Below are 19524 nucleotides of genomic sequence, written 5' to 3'. Positions count from 1 at the left end.
TCCGCTGCGGCTACTCAGCTCTGCCCTGTGCACAGCAGCCGGAGACAGGGTGTAAACAAACGGCCACAAAACTTCATTTCCAGAAGCGGTTTGCTGACCTTCACGTACACCGCAGAGGTCTGCACGTGCTACCGATCAGGCCCCCTTTCCTGCAGGCAGGAAAACGTTTCCCAGTCCCCCTGGTTAAAGGGACAGTGAGCGTGGACAGCGCTTTCTAGAGGTTTGGCGGCGGAGGGGAGCAGAAGAGGCGGGGCTCGTGGCCAGGAGAGGACTTAAGTGTCGGTGGAAAGGGACAGCAGAGAAGGGGACACCTGTCATAGGGTGGATTCCCGGCGGGGAGGGGCCGGCCTCAGCTGGCGGGAGGCAGCACATCCGTGCGGGGGGAGGAGGAGCCGCGGGGAGGTTGAGGGGGTGGGTCTGTGGCCTTCCTGTGGGAGGCGGGAGGCCTGCGGTGCGCGGGAAGGGCGGTGGAGAAGGGCGGGGCAGCCGCTGTCCAGCGGGCAGGGAGGCCGGCTGGCGCGGGGCTCGCGGGCAGATTGAGGGCCGGTGACGGGGGCTGTCCGCTCCTTCACGGAGGCGTTCCCTGCCTGTCTCCGGGCCTTGTCGCAGGCAGCCGGCAGCTGCCCCAGTGGAGGGTGTGGCTGGTTTAGGACGCGAGCTTTGCTCGAGGGAAGTGGTGCAGAGACGGAAGAGAGAGGTGTCAGGTATTGATTGCTGTGTTGCTCGGCGTGTCGTTGAAGTGACGGGCGTGGGCCCTCAGCCGAGTGGGGGGGGGGTGTGAAGGGAGGGGCTGAGGGGGCAGGAAAGTGGGGTGTCTGGACCAGCAGTGCTGTGGAGTCCAGGTAACGTTTTGGAGGGCGAGGGTAGACAGCGGGGAGGGGAGGGGAGGGGAGGGGAGGCCGCTGCGGCCAGAGAGCAAGATGCGGGCTTAGTTGAAGGTTCCCAGTCCTGGCCGTGCGCTGCCGCCAGTTGGGAAGCTTTTTAAAAATGCTGGTGCCTGGGCCTTACCCCCAGGGGTTCTGATTAATTGGCTGAGTGGGGCCCGAGCCTTGGCATTTTTAAAAGTTTGCAAGTGATTCTTAGGCGTAGCCAGGCTTGAGAAACTGGATTAGGCATTTTGAAGTGTCCCATTTTGGGGAATGACAAGGTCCAGTTGTGATAGTGGGAGTGAGAGGCTGGAGTGGGGGGAGGGGGCCAGTGAGGTCACGCGACTGAGGAGTTCGGGGGCTGCTGGGCCTTCCGTACGGGTGTCCGTGCGGACCCTTCACGGTAATCCAGCAGGGTAAGTGTTTAATCCCTTCCAGCTAATTTCTGCGAGCGGTGTCAGACAGGGGTCCAGTTTCACTCTGCCTGTGGATGTCCAGGCAGAGGGGTGTTCTGTGTACAGGACCATCGCTACAGGTCCAGATGTAGATACAGCAAGTAAGGAGGAAGTGGCATCCTTAGGTCATATCCTTAGATCATGTTATTATTTTTTGCCTTTTTGTTCTAATAGGCCAGTCGCAAGATAATGAAAAGGAATTAGCTGCACTCTTCCAGCTGTGGCTAGAAACTAAAGACCAGGCCTTCTGTAAGGTATGGTTGTTGAGAACTACCAGCTCTCTCGTGTTGGGCTTCCAGAACCCTGAGTTAGCCAGAATCCTTCAGTCCATTTACCTGTTCCTGCTTTCCTTTTCTCCAGCAAGAAAATGAAGACAGCTCAGACGCCACAACGCCTGTGCCTCGGGTGTGAGTATAGTACCCTAATGGAGGGTGGTGCCCCAAGAAAGCATCATCTAAGTGCTGCCCTGGTTGTGCTGACACATCCGTGTATGTTAGAGCCAGAGTGGGCTTGAGATGCCGGGATCCACTGGTCCTCGTCGGCCTCAGCCTCCCTAAGGCGCAGCACGCTCCCAGCAGTGGACGTGTTTCCCCGTGAGTCTCTGAGGAGGTGGGACCCACCTGTAGGTGCATGCTCTTCCCCGGTCCCCCCTTCGGTTCCCGCTGGAGAATGGGTCATCCAGCCCATCTTCCTCATGTTACCAAGAAACAAAGAAATGGAGGTGTGAGGGTGAGTGACAGGACCCAGGCTGGGATTTAGGTCTCGACCTCGTCCTGAGCCTTTGTATCATCTCATGTGACTGTTTCCAGTCTGTCATGGTCCCTTTTCCCCCCAGCTTTGTGGAGATACATTTGACAAAGCATTGTGTAAGTTTAAGGTGTATGGTGTGTTGATTTTATTTATGTATATATATAAACACACACACACACATATGTACATATATATATATAGTAAAGTGATTACCACAGTAAGGGTAGTTAACCCATCTGTCACCTTACATAATTACCAGTTCTTTTTTTGTAGTGAGAACATTTAAGATCTTTCTTAGCAACATTCAAGTATATGATGCAGTATTGTTTTTTTTTTTTTCTTTTTTAAACATCTTTATTGAAGTATAATTGCTTCTCAATGGTGTGTTAGTTTCTGCTTTATAACAAAGTGAATCAGCTACAGATATACACACGTTCCCATATCTCCTCCCTCCCACATCTCCCTCCCTCCCACCCTCCCCATCCCACCCCCCCAGGCGGTCACAAAGCACCGTGCTGATATGATGCAGTATTGTTGACTGTAGTCACCGTGCTGTTTGTTAGATCCATAGAACTTTCTATAACTTTAACCAGTGTCTCCCCATTTCCCCCATCCCCTGGTAACTACCATTCTAGGCTCTGTTTCTGTGAGTTAACGCTTCTTTTCGGTTGCACATGCAAGTGAGATCTTACAGTGTTTGTCTTTCACTGACTGATTTCACTAAGCATAATACCCTCTAGATCCATCCATGTTGTTGCAAATGGCAGAATTTCCTACTTTTTTTAATGCCTGAATAACATTCCACTGTGTGTGTACGTACGTGTACACACACATTTCCTTTATCCATTCATCCACTGATGGACACTTACCCATCACAGTGGTTTCCACGTCTTGGCTCTTGTAAATAATGCAGTGAACATGGGGGTACAGATACCTCTTTGAGATAGTGGTTTCATTTCCTTCGGAAATGTTCCCAGAAGTAAGATTGCTGGATCAGGTGGTAGTTCTGTTTTCAGTTTTCTGAGGCACGTCCATACTGCTCTCCATAACGGCTGCACCAGTTTGCATTCCCACCATAGTGCACAAGGGTTTCCTTTTCTCTGCATCCTCGCCAACACTTGTTATCTCTTGTCTTTCTGGTAATAGGTACTCTAACGGATGTGAATTGATATTTCATTGTGGTTTTGATTTGTATTTCCTTGATGATTAGTGATGTTGAGCACCTTTTCGTGTACCTGTTAGTCATTCGTGTATCTTTAGAAAAATGTCTGTTCAGGTCCTTTGCCCGTTTTTTAATTGGATTATTTGGGTATTTTGCTTTTGAGTTGTAGGAGTTCCTTAAATATTTTGGATATTAACCTCTTACATATGTATGATTTGCAAATATTTTCTGCCATTCTGTAGGTTGCCTTTTCATTTTGTTGATGGTTTTCTTTGTATGGAAGCTTTTTTTAAAAAAAAATTTATTTATTTTATTTTTGGCTGTGTTGGGTCTTCGTTGCTGTGCACGGGCTTTCTCTAGTTGCAGTGAGCCGGGACTACTCTTTGTTGCGGTGCGCAGGCTTCTCATTGCGGTGGCTTCTCTTGTTGCGGAGCACGGGCTCTAGGCACGCGGGCTTCAGTCGTTGTGGCACACAGGCTCAGTGTTGTGGCTCACGGGCTCTAGAGCACAGGCTCAGTAGTTGTGGCGCACGGGCTTAGCTGCCCCGAGGCATGTGGGATCTTCCCGGACCAGGGCTTGAATCCGTGTCCCCTGCATTGGCAGGTGAATTCTTAACCACTGTGCCACCAGGGAAGGCCCCTGTACAGAAGCTTTTCTTTGAGGTAGTCCTACTTGTTTATTTTTGCTTTTGTTGCTTGTGCTTTTGGTGTCATCTCCAAAAAATCATTGCCAAGATCATTGTGCAGGAGCTTCTTCCCTATATTTTCTTCCAGGAGTTTTAGTTTCAGGTGTTACGTTGAAGTCTAATCCATTTCAAGTTAATTTTTGTGAATAGTTTAAGGTAGCGGTCCAGTTCCATTCTTTTGCTTGTGGTTGTCCAGTTTTCCCAGCATCATTTATTGAAGAGGCTGTTCTTTCCCCATTGAGTATTCTTGGCTCCATTTGCCGAGTATTAGTTGACGATATATGCAGTGGTTTATTTCTTGGCTCTCAATTCTGTCCCACTGGTTTATGTGTCGATTTTTATGAGAGTACCATACTATTTTGATTACTGTAACTTCGTAACATAGTTTGAAATCAGCAAGTGTGATGTTTCCAGCTTTGTTTTTTTTCAGGATTGCTTTGGCTGTTTGGGGTCTTTTGTGGTTCCATACAAATTTTAGGATTGTTTTCTTCTATTTCTGTGAAAAATGTCATTGGAATTTTCATAGGGACTTCATTAATCTATCGATAACTTTGGGTGATATGGGCATTTTAACAATATTCTTCCAGTCCTTGAACATAGAGTATCTTTCTTTTTACTGGTGTCTTCTTCAATTTCTTTAATCAAAGTCTTGTAGTTTTCGGTGTAGAGATCTTCCACCTCCTTGGTTAAATGTATTCTAAGTGTTTTATTGCTTTGATGCTGTTGTATAGCTCTTTAGTTAGATTCCTGAACACCAGTACTCAGGACCAACCTGAAAGTGGCAGAACCATTGCCTTACATAATAGAACGCAATTTCTTTTTTTTTTCTTTTTTCTTTTTTTTTTTTTTGGCTGCACTGTGTGGCTTGTGGGAGCTTAGTTCCCCAACCAGGGATCGAACCCGGGCCCCGACATTGAAAATGTGGAGTCCTAACCACTGAACCGCAAGGGAGTTCCCTGATCTCAATTTCTTGGTACTTTTGCCTAGGAAGCAGAAAAACCACCCTTGTCATCGTACAAATTTGAAGTCCTTTGTTCCTCTAAAGCTGAATTCTTTGTTGCCTTTAGATTAGGCTTACTTAGCAACAGTACTGAAAACAGTAGGTAAAACATGGCGTCAATTTCTTTCCCACCTACCCAGTACCTTTCTGGATTTCTAAGAATCAAGTAATTTTGGAAATAACCAACAGGAGCTACTTGGCAGGGTCTGGAAAGTGGACTTCTGACCTTTGCAAGATAAGAGCACTCACTAATGGACAGATAGAGCACTCGTGTTGCAAAGGGCGTGGTTCTGGGTGCTGGAGAGGGGGCGATGGACCCAGTGGTTCTGGGTGCTGGAGAGGGGACGATGGACCCAGTGGTTCTGGGTGCTGGAGAGGGGGCGATGGACCCAGTGGTTCTGGGTGCTGGAGAGGGGGCGATGGACCCAGTGGTTCTGGGTCCTGGAGAGGGGGCGATGGACCCAGTGGTTCTGGGTGCTGGAGAAGGGGCGATGGACCCAAAGGTCTTTGTGTTCCAGAAGAACTGACTATGTGGTGCGGCCCAGCACGGGAGAGGAGAAGCGAGTTTTTCAGGAGCAGGTAAGAAAAAGCTGGAACCCAGTGTAAATCTCTGTATCTGTGAGGCCATGAGGTGAGAAGCTCTGAGCCTGACTGTCCTTGAGTCCAAATTCTTGGAAGCAGCTCACACCCTTAACCTTGCTATTCCGTGGGTTGGGATTGCTTTTGGGGGGCAGAGATGGTGTGAGGAAGGGAATGAAAAATGTTCTGATGGTTTTTCTTCTAGATACAAAACAACACATTTACCTCTTGATCTGTTTGCTAGTGACTGGCTTTTGGGGACCATCCTTTTCCTACTGTGGTCGGCTCAGTGTTCCTAGTGGAATAGCCTGTTTGCTTTTTGCTTTAGTTTCTCCGGGCCGACCCCTTCCTGTACGGGGTGACTAGAGAGAGCCCCCGTGACTGACTCAGGAGCCTCGTCCCTTCTCTTGGCAGGAGCGTTACCGGTACAGCCAGCCCCACAAGGCATTCACCTTTCGCATGCATGGCTTCGAGTCCGTCGTGGGGCCCGTGAAGGGCGTGTTCGACAAGGAGACGTCGCTCAACAAGGCACGGGAACACTCCCTGCTGCGCTCCGACCGGCCCGCCTACGTCACCATCTTGTCCCTGGGTGCGTGCCTCTGTCTGCTGTCCCCCCCCGCCCCCATTGCAAAGGCTGGAGGGTCAGCGTAGCTTCAGGAGGCTTTGCAGTTCGGGACGCGGAAGGAGGGATTCTGCCCCAGAGATCTACACAGAATCCGTGTTTCCTCCCTGGGGTCTGGGCTCATGTTTGCCTTCCTTCAGGAACTGTTCACAGGCTGCTAGACAGTTAGCTTAGGTGTCGGAATTTGCTTCCTCCAGACTAGGATTCCTTCAAAGGTGAGGTTTTTAACCTTTTTTAGGCCACAGGTCGCTGGCAGTCTGGTAAACTCTGGACCCCTTCTCAGAATTAAGTTTTTAAATGCCTAAAATAAGATGCACAGAGTTACAAAAGAAACCAGTCATATTGAAATTGTTATCAGAATATTAAAACAGATTTATGGTGCAGAAATGTATGTTTTTATTACGATATTAAATGACAAGATCTAGTGGCAGGTCTTATAACTCCTCTAATTCCCAGCTCGTGATGAGTGGAAATGATATTTTGGGTTGTCTGCAGCAGCTGTGCTGTGATAAGAAAACGTCTGATTTCCATTACAGCATCACGGCACTGCCATCATATGGTTGGCAACATATGCCAACAAAGGTTATGCCAACCTTGGTTCACAATGGAAGGAAATGCTGAATTTCAGTTAAAGTTGTAACTTTTTTCTGCCTGAGTTCCTGGACGCACTGAACTCTCAGGGGTCCTGGGTCTTCAGCCTTGGCTGAAAGTGTGAAGGGTGTGGAAGAAGCTGCCCGCAGAGGGCCGTGTCCACCTGCTGCTGGTCAGCAGTTGGGGGCAGCTCCCCCGGGAGCCCCGCAGAGGGCCGTGTCCACCTGCTGCTGGTCAGCAGTGGGGGGCAGCTCCCCGGGGAGCCCCGCAGAGGGCCGTGTCCACCTGCTGCTGGTCAGCAGTGGGGGGCAGCTCCCCCGGGAGCCCCGCAGAGGGCCGTGTCCACCTGCTGCTGGTCAGCAGTTGGGGGGCAGCTCCCCCGGGAGCCCCGCAGAGGGCCGTGTCCGCGTGCTGCTGGTCAGCAGTGGGGGGCAGCTCCCCCGGGAGCCCCGCAGAGGGCCGTGTCCACGTGCTGCTGGTCAGCAGTTGGGGGCAGCTCCCCCGGGAGCCCCGCAGAGGGCCGTGTCCACCTGCTGCTGGTCAGCAGTGGGGGGCAGCTCCCCCGGGAGCCCCGCAGAGGGCCGTGTCCACGTGCTGCTGGTCAGCAGTGGGGGGCAGCTCCCCCGGGAGCCCCGCAGAGGGCCGTGTCCGCCTGCTGCTGGTCAGCAGTTGGGAGACAGTTCCCCCGGGAGCCCCGCTGACGCTCGGACTCTGCTGTTTCTGGTGTCAGTTCGCGACGCGGCGGCCCGGCTGCCCAACGGGGAGGGCACGCGGGCGGAGATCTGTGAGCTGCTCAAGGACTCCCAGTTCCTGGCTCCAGACGTCACCAGCACTCAGGTAGGAGGGCAAGGGCTGCTCGTGTTTTGTTGCAGGATGGATTTAAGGGAGCTTACAAGGAGACACAAGAGAGAATAACGTAAAATAAAAAAAACTGATGGGGATTCCCTGGTGGTCCAGTGGTTAGGACTCGGCGCTTTCACTGCTGAGGGTCCAGGTTCAGTCCCTGATCGGGGACCTAAGATCCTGCAAGCCGTGCGGCGCAGCCAAAAAAAAAACTGATGGAGAGGAAAGGAGGCCGTCTTGAGAAAGGTGAGCGGTGCTGCTGCTCGACCTTGCCATTGGCGAGGCTCTCCTGCTCTCAGCTCACCATGTTCGGGGCACAGCACCTCCATCTCTTGGGACTCGTAGTTTCTTGTTCTGCCGGGTGATGGGGTGAGCCATCGGGAGGTAGGATCTGTGTGTTGGCTGTGCCTCTCACCCAGGGATTTTCCCCGAGTCTGAGCCTGCGTGGTCCTTCCTCCTCTTTGTCCTGGGTCTCAGGTGAATACAGTGGTGAGTGGTGCCCTGGATCGGCTGCATTACGAGAAGGACCCGTGTGTGAAGTACGACATCGGACGGAAGTTGTGGATCTACCTGCATCGGGACCGGAGCGAGGAAGAGTTCGGTGTGTGTGCCCAGCCAGCTGAGGGCTGCCTCTGCCCTCCTGCCCCAGCTCCACTCTTCTTCTCACTGGCATGCGGGCAGGACAGAGCTGTGGAGGCGGGTTAGCGCCCTGGCTCTCGGTGAGACCACCCTCCATACTGTGCTGAGGTTAAGCTGTTGCTGAAGCTCCCACTCTTGTCCGCAGAGCGGATCCACCAGGCCCAGGCAGCTGCAGCTAAAGCCAGGAAAGCCCTTCAGCAAAAACCCAAGCCCCCATCCAAGGTGGTAAGTGACCCCGCGGGATGGCGGCGGAGGGGCTGTGGCGTCCCCGCGGGCCTTGCTCACGCCCGCGTCCGTGCGCACCCCGTCCTTGTGCAGAAGTCCAGCAGCAAGGAGGGTTCGGTGAAGGTCCTCGGCGCTGGCCCTTCCGAGCAGAGCCAGCTGAGCCTCAGCGACTCCAGCATGCCCCCCACCCCGGTCACGCCTGTGACCCCCACCACTCCTGCTCTGCCCGCCACGCCCATCTCCCCCCCGCCCGTGCCGTCAGTGAACAAAAGTGGCCCCACGACTGTCTCGGAACCGGTGAAGTCCACTTCGGGGTGAGCGCTTCCATTTCCTCTCCAGCTTTCTCCCTCCAGGGTTCTTTTGAATCCGTGTCCTAAGTTGTCTGCTGTGTTTCCCCGTGTGTTCCTTACAGTGTTCTTCTCGTGTCTTCGCCGACGATGCCGCAGCTGGGAACCATGCTCTCCCCGGCGTCCAGCCAGACTCCACCGAGTTCTCAGGCCGCCGCCCGTGTCGTGAGCCACTCCGGCTCAGCTGGACTCCCCCAGGTGCGGGTGGTGGCCCAGCCCAGCCTTCCTGCGGTGACTCCGTCGGCGGGGCCGGCACCGACGCTGCCGCAGATGACAGCAGGACCGCAGATTCGCGTGCCGGCCACCGCCGTGCAGACCAAAGGCGGGCCCCAGGTAAGGCGGGCCCCAGGTAAGGCGGGCCCCAGGTAAGGAGGGCCCCAGGTAAGGCGGGCCCCAGGTAAGGCGGGCCCCAAGTAAGGAGGGCCCCAGGTAAGGCGGGCCCCAGGTAAGGCGGGCCCCAAGTAAGGAGGGCCCCAGGTAAGGCGGGCCCCAGGTAAGGAGGGCCCCAGGTAAGGAGGGCCCCAGGTAAGGCGGGCCCCAGGTAAGGAGGGCCCCAGGTAAGGCGGGCCCCAGGTAAGGCGGGCCCCAGGTAAGGAGGGCCCCAGGTAAGGCGGGCCCCAGGTAAGGCGGGCCGGCGCCCAGGGGCCGGGGTGATGAGTCTGCCAGGCAGTCTGGGTCAGGACCCAGGACCCAGGTGACTGTGCTGACGATGATGTTTATCACAACAGCTCATTTAATGTTCAAAGCCTGGTAAGCAAGTTGTAAGTTGTGTTTTATTGAATACGTGTCGGGAATTAGAACGTTGGGAAGTTTAGCGATTTACGCAGGATTGTGACATCAGGACCCTGGTAGATAGAGGTGCGGTGTAAATCCAGGCCTGTGATTCTAGGTCTCAGCCTCCTTCCCTCGTGCCTCTAGCCTTAGCCAGGCCACTAACTGCTGTGCTTTAGACAAGGGTCTCCTGCCTCAGGTCCCTCTGCTGTAAAAGGGGTATAATGTTTGCCCTCAGTGTGTAGGGGTGAAATGAGATATTAAATGAGAAAGTATTTCTGAAAGTTAAGATGTTCTACCTAAGGATAAGAACTGCACACTGTTCATTTTAGAGGGTAGTGCGCCCTTGGCGTTGTTGGATTAGAAGCCCTCTTACAGGAACGCTTCCTGGGTGGTGACAGGTGGAGACCACTCCACGTGCTGGTCTGCGGCTTAGGGTCTAACTAAGCTCTTGCCCTCCTGCCCTGAACTAGACAGTAATGGCCACAGTTCCAGTCAAAGCTCAGACTGCGGCGGCCACCGTGCAGCGGCCGGGACCGGGGCCGGCGGGGCTCACGGTGACAAGTCTCCCTGCCGCAGCCAACCCTGCGAGCAAGCCGGCCACCAGTTCTCCTGGGGGCTCCGCTCCGAGCACCCCCGCGGCTGCCGTCATTCAGAATGTCACAGGACAGAACATTATCAAGCAGGTAGGTGCACGGCTGTCCTGTCCGGGTGGGTCTGGCTCCTTTGTCCAGAATCAAAGGATAGTTTGAGATCTTAGTGGCTTGTGACCTTTGATCCTTAGTTCGTAGGTATTTCAAGCGTGAGTTTCCAGCAAGGGCAGTGCAAGCTTGGTAGATGCCAAAGAGGTTTGTGGTTTTTTTTCCTGTTTCTTTCCATGTAATTCAGCATTTAGTAGCTGAGTTTCTTGATTTGGAGTAGACTCTTCATGAATTTACTTAGCTAAAACCCTATAGAATAACTTGAATGTCATTCCCATAACACCTCAGGGCAGGCACTTTTGTTATCCCTATTTTACTGTTGAAATGGAACCACTAATGATGAAGTAACGTTATTTTTTTCATCAGATGTTTATTGGGTGCTTTTTGTGTGCCGGCCACTGTGCAGAGTGTTGGGGGCTGAGTCTGTGCATCACCCAGACCAGGCCCCTGCCTTCCTGAGGCTCCTAGTGTCATAGAGAAGACCTCTCTGGGGAGGAGGCTTGCGAGAGCGGTGAGCGAGGCTGGAGAGCGTGCGGAGCCGTGCTTGTCCGGGGTCAAGCATCCCAGGCGTGGGAACAGCACGTGAAAAGGCCTCGAGTTGGGAACGCTTGAGGAACGGCAGGAAGGCTGTAGGAGGCTCGTGAGCAAGCGCGCAGGTGTTAGAAGGCGAGGTTGCCAGTGGTTAAGTCACGTCAGACTTTGCTTTCACTTTAAATGTGATGGGAGCCATCGAAAGATTGTGAGCCAGGATGACTTGACCTAGTTTACATTTAAAGAAATCTGAAGTCCATTCCACTGCTTTTGCGTGGCGTGGACTCTAGGGGCCAAGGGTGGAAGCAGGGAAGCCAGGTGGGAGGGAGTTGCAGCCGTGCAGGTGGGCGGTGGGCCGGGCTTCGAGCAAGGGCCTGGCGACAGAGCAGTGTGATTTCCTGGTGGTTTGAGGACGGGGTCAGGAATGACGCTGTGGCTCTTGGCTTGAGTGACTGGGTGGGCGGTACTGTCGTTCACTGAGACAGAAGGAAACACTGTGGTGTGGAGACTGAGACAGGCTGAGAGGAAAGTGTGCTCACGAAGTCGGTAGCAGCACCAGGCGTGTGAAGGGCAGTGAGACGAGGCCTGAGAACTGACCGCTCAGTGGAGGTGGATAGTGAGTGAACTCGACTGATGGCATGAGTGGTCCAGTAGAGGGGGGACGGCTCGTGAGACACAGAGCCCCCCCGCCTAGAAGGACCGCACCTGTTGCACGTGGACATTGGCCGTAGGTAGGAGTTGGCGTGGGAACCCGGGAAGCCTGGCCCCGGGGCTCATGCCCTTTAGTGCCGGGCCCTGCTGCTGCCTCAAAGTGGAGGTCAGCACAACAGTGAGGCATTTCTGAGTCTGTAGGGGAAATGCGAGTGTGTGTTATAATATTTACAGGTGATTATGAGGGGATGATAGGGGATTACTTTTACATTTAGAAGTCCTCTTCTAGGTTAGAGACATGTAGAAGTCCAGTCGGCCCTCTCTTTCCTTGGGTTCCACCTCCACGGATTCAACCAACCACTGACTGAACTTTGGTTTTGAACCCGCAGGTACGGAGGGCTGAATGTCCCGTGCCATTTTATGTCAGGGACTTGAGCAGCCCTGGATACCCAGGGACGAATGTGTTGATCAGCAGAATGATATTTATTGGTTTACTTTAAAATATCCCAACTCCTCCCTCCCCCCACCCCAGCTCCCTGAAGAGTGGGGAAAGATAGATAAAATTGGCCAAGTGTTGACTTGTGAAATTGCGTGATGGGTACATGGATTTGTTAGACTGTTTTCTGCTTTGGCGAATGAATGTCTTCCATATTTCAAAACAGAAAGTTAGAAAAATACATGAGGCCCACATTCCCCGCAGTGGAGGTTCCCCCAGTCACGCTCCGGGGGAACATGGAGGCTCGGCCTCGCGAACGCCTTTGTCAGCGCTCTCCTTCCCCTCCAGGTGGCCATCACCGGGCAGCTTGGCGTGAAGCCCCAGACGGGCGGCAGCATCCCACTCACAGCCACTAACTTCCGTATCCAGGGCAAGGACGTGCTGCGGCTACCGCCCTCCTCCATCACCACGGACGCCAAAGGCCAGACTGTTCTGCGGATCACTCCAGACATGATGGCCACGTTGGCCAAGTCCCAGGTCACCACAGTCAAACTGACCCAGGACCTCTTTGGGACAGGCAGCGGCCCCTCGGGCAAAGGCATCTCCGCTACCTTACACGTCACTTCCAACCCGGTCCACGCAGCCGACAGCCCTGCCAAGGCCAGTGCAGCCAGTGCCCCCTCGTCCACTCCACCAGGGACCACCGTGGTCAAAGTGACTCCCGACCTCAAGCCGACAGAAGCCTCGAGTTCAGCTTTTCGCTTGATGCCGGCGCTTGGCGTGAGTGTGGCTGACCAGAAGGGGAAAAGCACTGTGGCCTCGTCTGAAGCCAAACCAGCTGCCACCATCCGCATCGTGCAGGGCCTGGGGGTGATGCCCCCCAAAGCGGGCCAGACCATCACCGTCGCAGCCCATGCCAAGCAAGGGCCCTCCGTGGCCAGTGGGTCCGGAACTGTCCATACGTCCGCGGTGTCCTTGCCCAGTGTGAATGCTGCCGTGTCCAAGACTGTGGCCGTGGCTTCTGGGGCCGCCAGCACGCCCATCAGCATCGGGACGGGAGCCCCTGCCGTGCGGCAGGTCCCCGTCAGCACCACGGTTGTTTCCACGTCCCAGGCTGTGAGTAACATTGGTGGTGGAGACCAGCCCTTCTGCTTGGGAAACTTCTCTTGTTGGGAGTGCAGACTAGAAGCCCTGTCTGTCTCCTCCTTTGACCCAAACAGGCTTATTTACTAAAATACTTGGCTGTTTAATTCTGAGACAAATTTACGAAAGTGTAGCACGGGCATACGTTCTCATAAAAGTAAAACAGTGCAGGGGATATACGTATGCATATAGCTGATTCACTTTGTTATACAGCAGAAACTAACACAAGGTTGTAAAGCAACTCTACTCCAATAAAGATGTTATAAGAAAAAAAGAAAAGTAAAACAGTGCAGAGGTACACGGAGTAAGTATGAAGTTCCTCTCATCACCTCTGATTCTCCTTTCGTGAGGCTCATCACTCGTCGTGTTTTGGCATTTATTCTCCTAGTTCTTTTTCTGAGCGTTTTCGTATATATTTACGTGGTTTTAAAATGCCTATGAGAGACCTCAATCTGTGATTTGCTTTATTTAAATATTTAAAAATGTGTCTTGGGCCTCATTCCAGATCCTACGATACTTAGTATCTCGTTAAAAACCATTGCTACAGTGCATGTTTGTGTATGTGAACATGTATCAGTATTTCAGGAGCAGAGGTTCCTGGCATGGGTCTGGGAGGTACACATTGAAAGTTCTCATACTCCAGTTGTATTAGCAAAAAGGCCACACCAGCCTACGCTCCATCAGCTAGTTTCCTGTTTCCCTCGTACCCTAACCTCGTGCTGGATATCCTGTTTTTTTAAACTTTATGTCCTTATCTTACTGGTAAAAAGAGAGTTCTTTTTCTGTTTCCTGGATCTTTAGTGAGGATGGCAGCCATTCATCCAGAGGTTGGCGTGGGCTCTCCAGGGGTGAATAAATCTTTGCCAGTTTTCTTCTGGGGTATTTGGCCTTTTCGTATTGTGTGAGCTGGCACCAGCCTTTGTGTCTTCTGCATATTAGTTCTTGTATGTGTAGAAAATATTTTCTTCCAGTCTGTCAATTTTTAACCTTGCATGTGAAGCCTTTTGCTCTACAGGTATTTTATCTGATTAGAGCCATCAACATTTTCTTTTATGGCTCCTAGGTTTCCTGTCTTGTGCCTTTCTTATTCCAGGGTTATAAAGATGTCAGCCCTCATTTTCATAAAATATTTTTAGAGTTTAAAGAAAGTGTAATTGAGAAATCCATTTGAAATATATTTTTGTGAATGGCATGTGGTATAGCTCTCATATTTTTCAAATTATTCCAACATCAATGACTAGTCTCATCCCCACTAACTTGAGGTACTACCTTTATCATAAACCAAATTTCCGTATCAACAGGTGTGTTTCTGGGTGCATGTGTTTATTCTTTAACCTCTAGATAAGGGGCACTGTTCTGTATGGGTACATCTGGACAGTATAAAATACAGTTTACTTTTCTAAGCAGGCAATATAGTAAAACCTCACTAATTTGGATAAAATCCAGAGGATTAGTGGGAGGAAGGAGGACCTACACGGTAGTAAAGCCAACCAGCCAACCCTGAAGTGCAGTGTTGCTTTAAAGGAAATGTTTGTTTAGGTTCTCATATCAGAGAAGTTAAAATAAGGAAGCAAGGAGACGGTGCTTACTTGATCCACTTTTGTTTCTCTTGAGTTCTTCTGAAACAGGTGAATCCAGCGGTATCTACCCTGCTGTCATCAACCAGGGTGACTGTAACCGGAGAGCATTTGGTGGGGCAGGAAGTACTGAGTGGTGCTGCCCGTCTGTCTAGGCAGCTGGTAGGCTAGTTCGTGGAGGGACACAAGCTGGTGGACAGCTGGTCTGAAGCGCTTTTGTCCTCAACACTAGGGATTCTTAAGGTGACAATACAACCCTAGTAGGTTCCCCTGGAGGCCCCATCTGGCCGTGTTCTCTTGCCCACTGACATCTTTCCGTGCTTTCTAAGGGGCTGCAGTTGAGTTCAGCTGTGGAGATCAGTGTGGTCCCCTGGTATACAGTTTTCCTCCTGAAGGCCTGGCTTCTTTAGAACCAGCTTGCCCGTAGGAAATGTTGATTCCTTTTCTTTGCATCTTGTCAGCTGCCCCTCTTGAATCATTTTTTAAAGTTGTATGTACACAGGATCCTACTGTATGTAAATTATATCATCAACCAAGGGTTAAAAACCAGGCAGCCTAAAAACAGGCTAGTGTAGTGACCGAACCTCAGCCATCCTGAAATCCCAAAGATACCAGCTCTTTCCAGCTCCTCTTGTGTTCCTCTGGGCCTTCTTATTAGCTGTGGGTTGGACTTTTCATGTGGTTGAGTTTATTACTAGCGTCCCCTGACTAACCTCCCTTGTCTCTGGGAGAAACAGAGCACTCGGGGAATGTGTCCTGCTGTGTGCTCCCCAGCAGTGCGTCTGCTCGAGGGGCGCGGCAGTTATGCACCTGCTGTATTCACTCCTGAGTGCCTCTGTCCTTGCTCAGTTCCTCCGCCTGGCTGTGTCCCCAGTGTTGGGGGGTACGTGGATGAGAAAGACCCTCCCCTCTGGGAGCTCAGGCTCATACTGTGCCTAAGCGGACACACGCTTTCCTTGGTGGCTCAGGCACACGTCTTGCCCTGACGACGGCAGGTGTGCGCGGCTGCGCTGCTTCCTGAGGCGGGAGAGAGGAGGCTCACGGCAGCTGGGTGGCGCTGGGTGGCGCGGGGTGGCGCTGCGTGGCGGTTCTTCTCTCCTTCTGTTCCGTAAACCCAGTTGCTTTGTCTCTCTAGGGGAAGCTGCCTACGCGGATCACGGTTCCGCTGTCTGTCATTAGCCAGCCCATGAAGGGCAAGGGTGTGGTCACAGCCCCCATCATCAAAGGCAACCTTGGAGCCAAGTAAGTGCTGTAGAGGGTTGGGTGGGCGGCTGGTGGGACGCCTGGACGTGGAGGGGAAGGCGGCTGGTTTCCCGGGCTCCTTCGTTGTGCTCAGCAGTGAGTCTCGAGCACCCCGCGTTGTTGTGGGTGCTGTGGATACAGCAGTGATTAGAACAGACGGAAGTTGGTGCTGCCTTCAGGCTTACACTGTAGAGTGAGTGGGGAGAGGAATAGTGAGTTAAATTACTCTGGCCGGTGACGTGCTCTAGGGAAAAGCAAGGGAGGGCACAGGAGGAGCTGGATGGGGTGGGTGGTGACACAGCTGGGGGCAGTCCCCCTCATGGGCGTTAGGGAAGGCCTCGCCTCGATGTCTGAGCCCTGGGCTGTGATGACGGCTCAGAGGGGAGGCCCTCCTGGGGGCCTGGGCGTCCCATGGTTCTGACTTAGATGGGGATGGAGGGCATGATGAGATGAGTCTGCTGGTCTCAGGGCGGCTGCCTTGGCAGGGCCGGGTTTCTGGTCAGGAGCGCACACCTGCTGGGGCCCCGTCCCTTACTCCTGCTGGTCGCGGAGCGGATACGGGGCCATTTCATCCAAAGCACCGGGAGCCTTTGGCCTCGCTCTCTTCTCTGACACGGGAAGCATGGAAGCTGGAAGAAAGGTGGTCTCGGCAGCCGGTTTCCATTTCAGTCCAGAGTGCCGGGGTGTTCCGCTGGCCCGGCCCGGCCGTGCCTCACTCCCGCTTCCCCTCTGCAGCCTCGGCGGGCTGGGCCGCAACATCATCCTCACCACCATGCCAGCGGGCACGAAGCTCATTGCTGGCAACAAGCCGGTTAGCTTCCTCACCGCCCAGCAGTTGCAGCAGCTCCAGCAGCAGGGTCAGGCCACACAGGTGAGGTCCGGGCACCCGCCGCGTGTGTCGGGCGGCCCTCTTGCCCGTGCCGCTCGTCCTCAGCTGACGGGCCGTGGGCAGTCTGCCGACCAGACGCTCTTTCTGCAAACAGGTGCGCATCCAGACCGTCCCCGCGTCCCACCTTCAACAAGGAACAGCTTCTGGTTCCTCCAAAGCCGTCTCCACGGTCGTCGTGACCACAGCCCCGTCTCCTAAACAGGCACCTGAACAGCAGTGATTCTCAGGGAGGAAGACGGTGGCTGCGGAAGCCACACCCGGTCGGCCTTCTGGCTGAAAGGGAGAGCGGGGTGGTGCATCGCCCCCCGGGCACGTCTGTCTGAGAAAGGCCCGCGGAGGGACCGTGGCGGCCCGGCCGCCGCTCGGCGGGGAGCGCACTGCGCCAGGTGCGCTGGGGTTCCGAGGTCTGTTCTGTCTGGTCCAGGAGAAGCTTCTCTGGTGGGGTCGTGTGAGCGCGTCGTGGCCACGCAAGCCCAGCTGCCTCCTGGAGCGAGGCTCTGAGGACGGGCGGACGGTGAGAAGGTGTGCAGACGGCAGACGAGGCTCGTGCTGTGTGGGCTCTGTTTAGCTCTGGGCTTCTCTGTGGCTGGTGGTCTAGTTAGGAGCTCTGTGTCCAGACATTTTTATGTAACTTATTTTTTTAAAGAACATCTTGTACATCCTTACCAAGTAGAAACCTGGGCTTAGCACGCCTCCTCCCCCTGAACTGATTATTTATTCTTTTGACCAGAATGAGAGAAGAGCAAGATTCTTAGTAAGTTGGAGGCTGACTTGATCTCTGCATGGTAACAGAGAGGCCGTGAGGTGGGGGAGAAACGTGGGAAGTGAGGTCACGTGGGCCCCCTGAAATGGGACTAGTTTGGCAGCCGCTCTTCAAGACGGGCTGTCAGGATCTTGACTGTGGTCCATACCTTCACCTGCAGACTTAGACCCCCTTATTGAGCCTGTTCACACGCGAGCCCAGGGCCAGTGGACAGAGCAGGCGGACGCCAGCAGAGATGCTGCTTTTGCAGCACAAGCTTTATTGCAGAGATGATATGTTTTGCTTTGTTCCAGAGCAAGAGTCAGCAAACCATGCCCCTTGGGCTGGCTACCCGGTTTTGTAAATAAAGCTTTATTGAAACACAGCCCGTGCCCATTCATTTACGTACTGCCTGTGGCTGCTTTCAGTTAGAAGGCAGAACTGAGTAGTTGTCATTGAGACCACACGGCCTCAAGCCTGAAATGTTTCTTATGTGCCCTATTAAGTAGAACTTGGCTCGCTTCTGCTCCGGAGTAGAGGTGGGGAGAAGGGGTAGGGGGTGGGTGCAGCCACGAGGCAGCACCAGCCACAGAGGAGGTGGCTCTGGGTTTACAGTCATTTGCTCCTGGCTGCTTCACGGTTCTCAGCCTCCGTCGAGCTATAGGCAGAACTCAGAATGATATTTTAAAATGTAATTAAAAACACTGATTATTGACAGTATACGCCTCTTTCGTATTGGAGCAGGGGTTGGGTGGTGAAGCTTTTCTGTAGCGACAGGGCTTCCCTGTCTTTTTTGAAAGTATCCAGATTATTAAAAATGTATCCCTAACTCATGGAAATTTAGTGATGATCTTTGACGGGGTCTCTGTGAGGAAGTGGAGTTGGAGGGCAAAGAATTGGAATGGCCTCCTTTGGAGGGGTTGCTGGGTGGAAGCTGAGTGATCAGGCAGGTTGCAGTGGTGCAGAGAAAGAGTGGCTCACTGGGTACACAGACATTGGATTCGTAAAGCAGTTCTGTAAAATAGACATGGCCATCCCTGTTGTAACTGTGAGAAAATCCAAGCCTGAGGTGAAGTTAAAGAGAACCAAGCTGTGAGTGCAGTCTTTTAATTCGAGTGCCCTTTCTGCTGCCTTCCTGTGCGGACGTGGCTGTGATGTGTCCTGGTGAGACGTGGGGACCGTCCGGAGCTGGGAGTGGTGAGCCTGGATCATAAAGAGCAGAGGTGAATTGGCGGGGGTGAGATTGAGCTTTTGGTGGGTGGTAGCGGGCTGGCGCAGAAATAAGATTGGTAATGGGAGAGGCGGAGACTGCAGGGAAGGAAAAGACTGGGTTTTGACCTGAGTGGAGGAGAGCGCGTCCGCACGGCATTGTTTCCTAGAGCACACGTCACGTGAAAAGCCCGTGTGCCGGTTTCCAAACGGGGAAGAGGTAGAAACTTGAGGGATCCTGGCTCTGGCATTTACTGCTGGTTAAAACAAACCCCTTTTGAATTTACTTAACAAATGATTTCATCATTTGTTCAGCCTCAACCCTAACCTCCACTTTTATTTGCTGAAGTCACTTGACTCTGCCTGTCTCCTTGGTGCCCGCAGATATTTACATCCTAGCCCGCGGGTTAGTTTCAGGATGCCGGTGGTAAGTGTGACCTGGTGCTTCCTGCCCGGCCTGCCCTTGGGTCCCAGAGGATGGCATCCCCTGCCGGAGCTGCTTGGGTGACACCACCGGCGTTTGCACCAGGCATGGTGCCTTGCGTGCAGACCTCAGGGGTCTTGTAGAGACATGGTAGCTGGTGGGTGTTTTGGAGGGAACAATTCCAGAAGAACCTGGTTCAGAGGCTCAGAGGCTGGTGAAATTATTCAGACCATGTATCTGAGACTAGATTTGGTGACTGGCGTTGTGATCGGTTTGTACTTTATCACCACATCTGAGAATATTTATGCAGGCTGATCACGTCCTTGAAGGTATCCCAAACAGTGCTGTGTCAGGAGCATCAAAACAAACTTTAATATTTTGTATCTGACTGTCACACCTCAGCCCCTCACTGTCTAGAAAATGCTGCATTTCCTTAAAGTGTTC

The 19524-nt window shown here is 53.0% G+C and overlaps 1 protein-coding gene across 3 annotated transcripts in view; it reads left to right on the top strand.

Annotated features, from left to right (window-relative positions):
- Positions 1-18276, top strand: part of NFRKB (nuclear factor related to kappaB binding protein) — a 35747-nt gene extending 17471 nt beyond the window's left edge. Inside the window, exons 14-27 of one of the 3 annotated variants that reach the window (XM_082343062.1) lie at positions 1496-1575; positions 1682-1728; positions 5440-5497; positions 5912-6086; positions 7441-7547; positions 8031-8154; positions 8338-8417; positions 8511-8731; positions 8830-9097; positions 10009-10221; positions 12203-12970; positions 15710-15816; positions 16552-16687; positions 16800-18276. In XM_082343062.1, the coding sequence (XP_082199188.1) occupies positions 1496-1575; positions 1682-1728; positions 5440-5497; positions 5912-6086; positions 7441-7547; positions 8031-8154; positions 8338-8417; positions 8511-8731; positions 8830-9097; positions 10009-10221; positions 12203-12970; positions 15710-15816; positions 16552-16687; positions 16800-16925 (2510 nt within the window). In that variant the 3' untranslated portion in view covers positions 16926-18276. The other 2 variants (XM_082343061.1, XM_082343063.1) reach the window with 2 other exon arrangements.
- Positions 18277-19524: the final 1248 nt, after the last annotated feature.

This window comes from Balaenoptera borealis (assembly GCF_965194805.1).
Source record: "Balaenoptera borealis genome assembly, chromosome: 11".
In the NCBI taxonomy this organism is placed as follows: Eukaryota; Metazoa; Chordata; class Mammalia; order Artiodactyla; family Balaenopteridae; genus Balaenoptera; species Balaenoptera borealis.
Note: the sequence above shows the minus strand (reverse complement) of the source record. Positions and strands in the feature narration are given on the sequence as shown.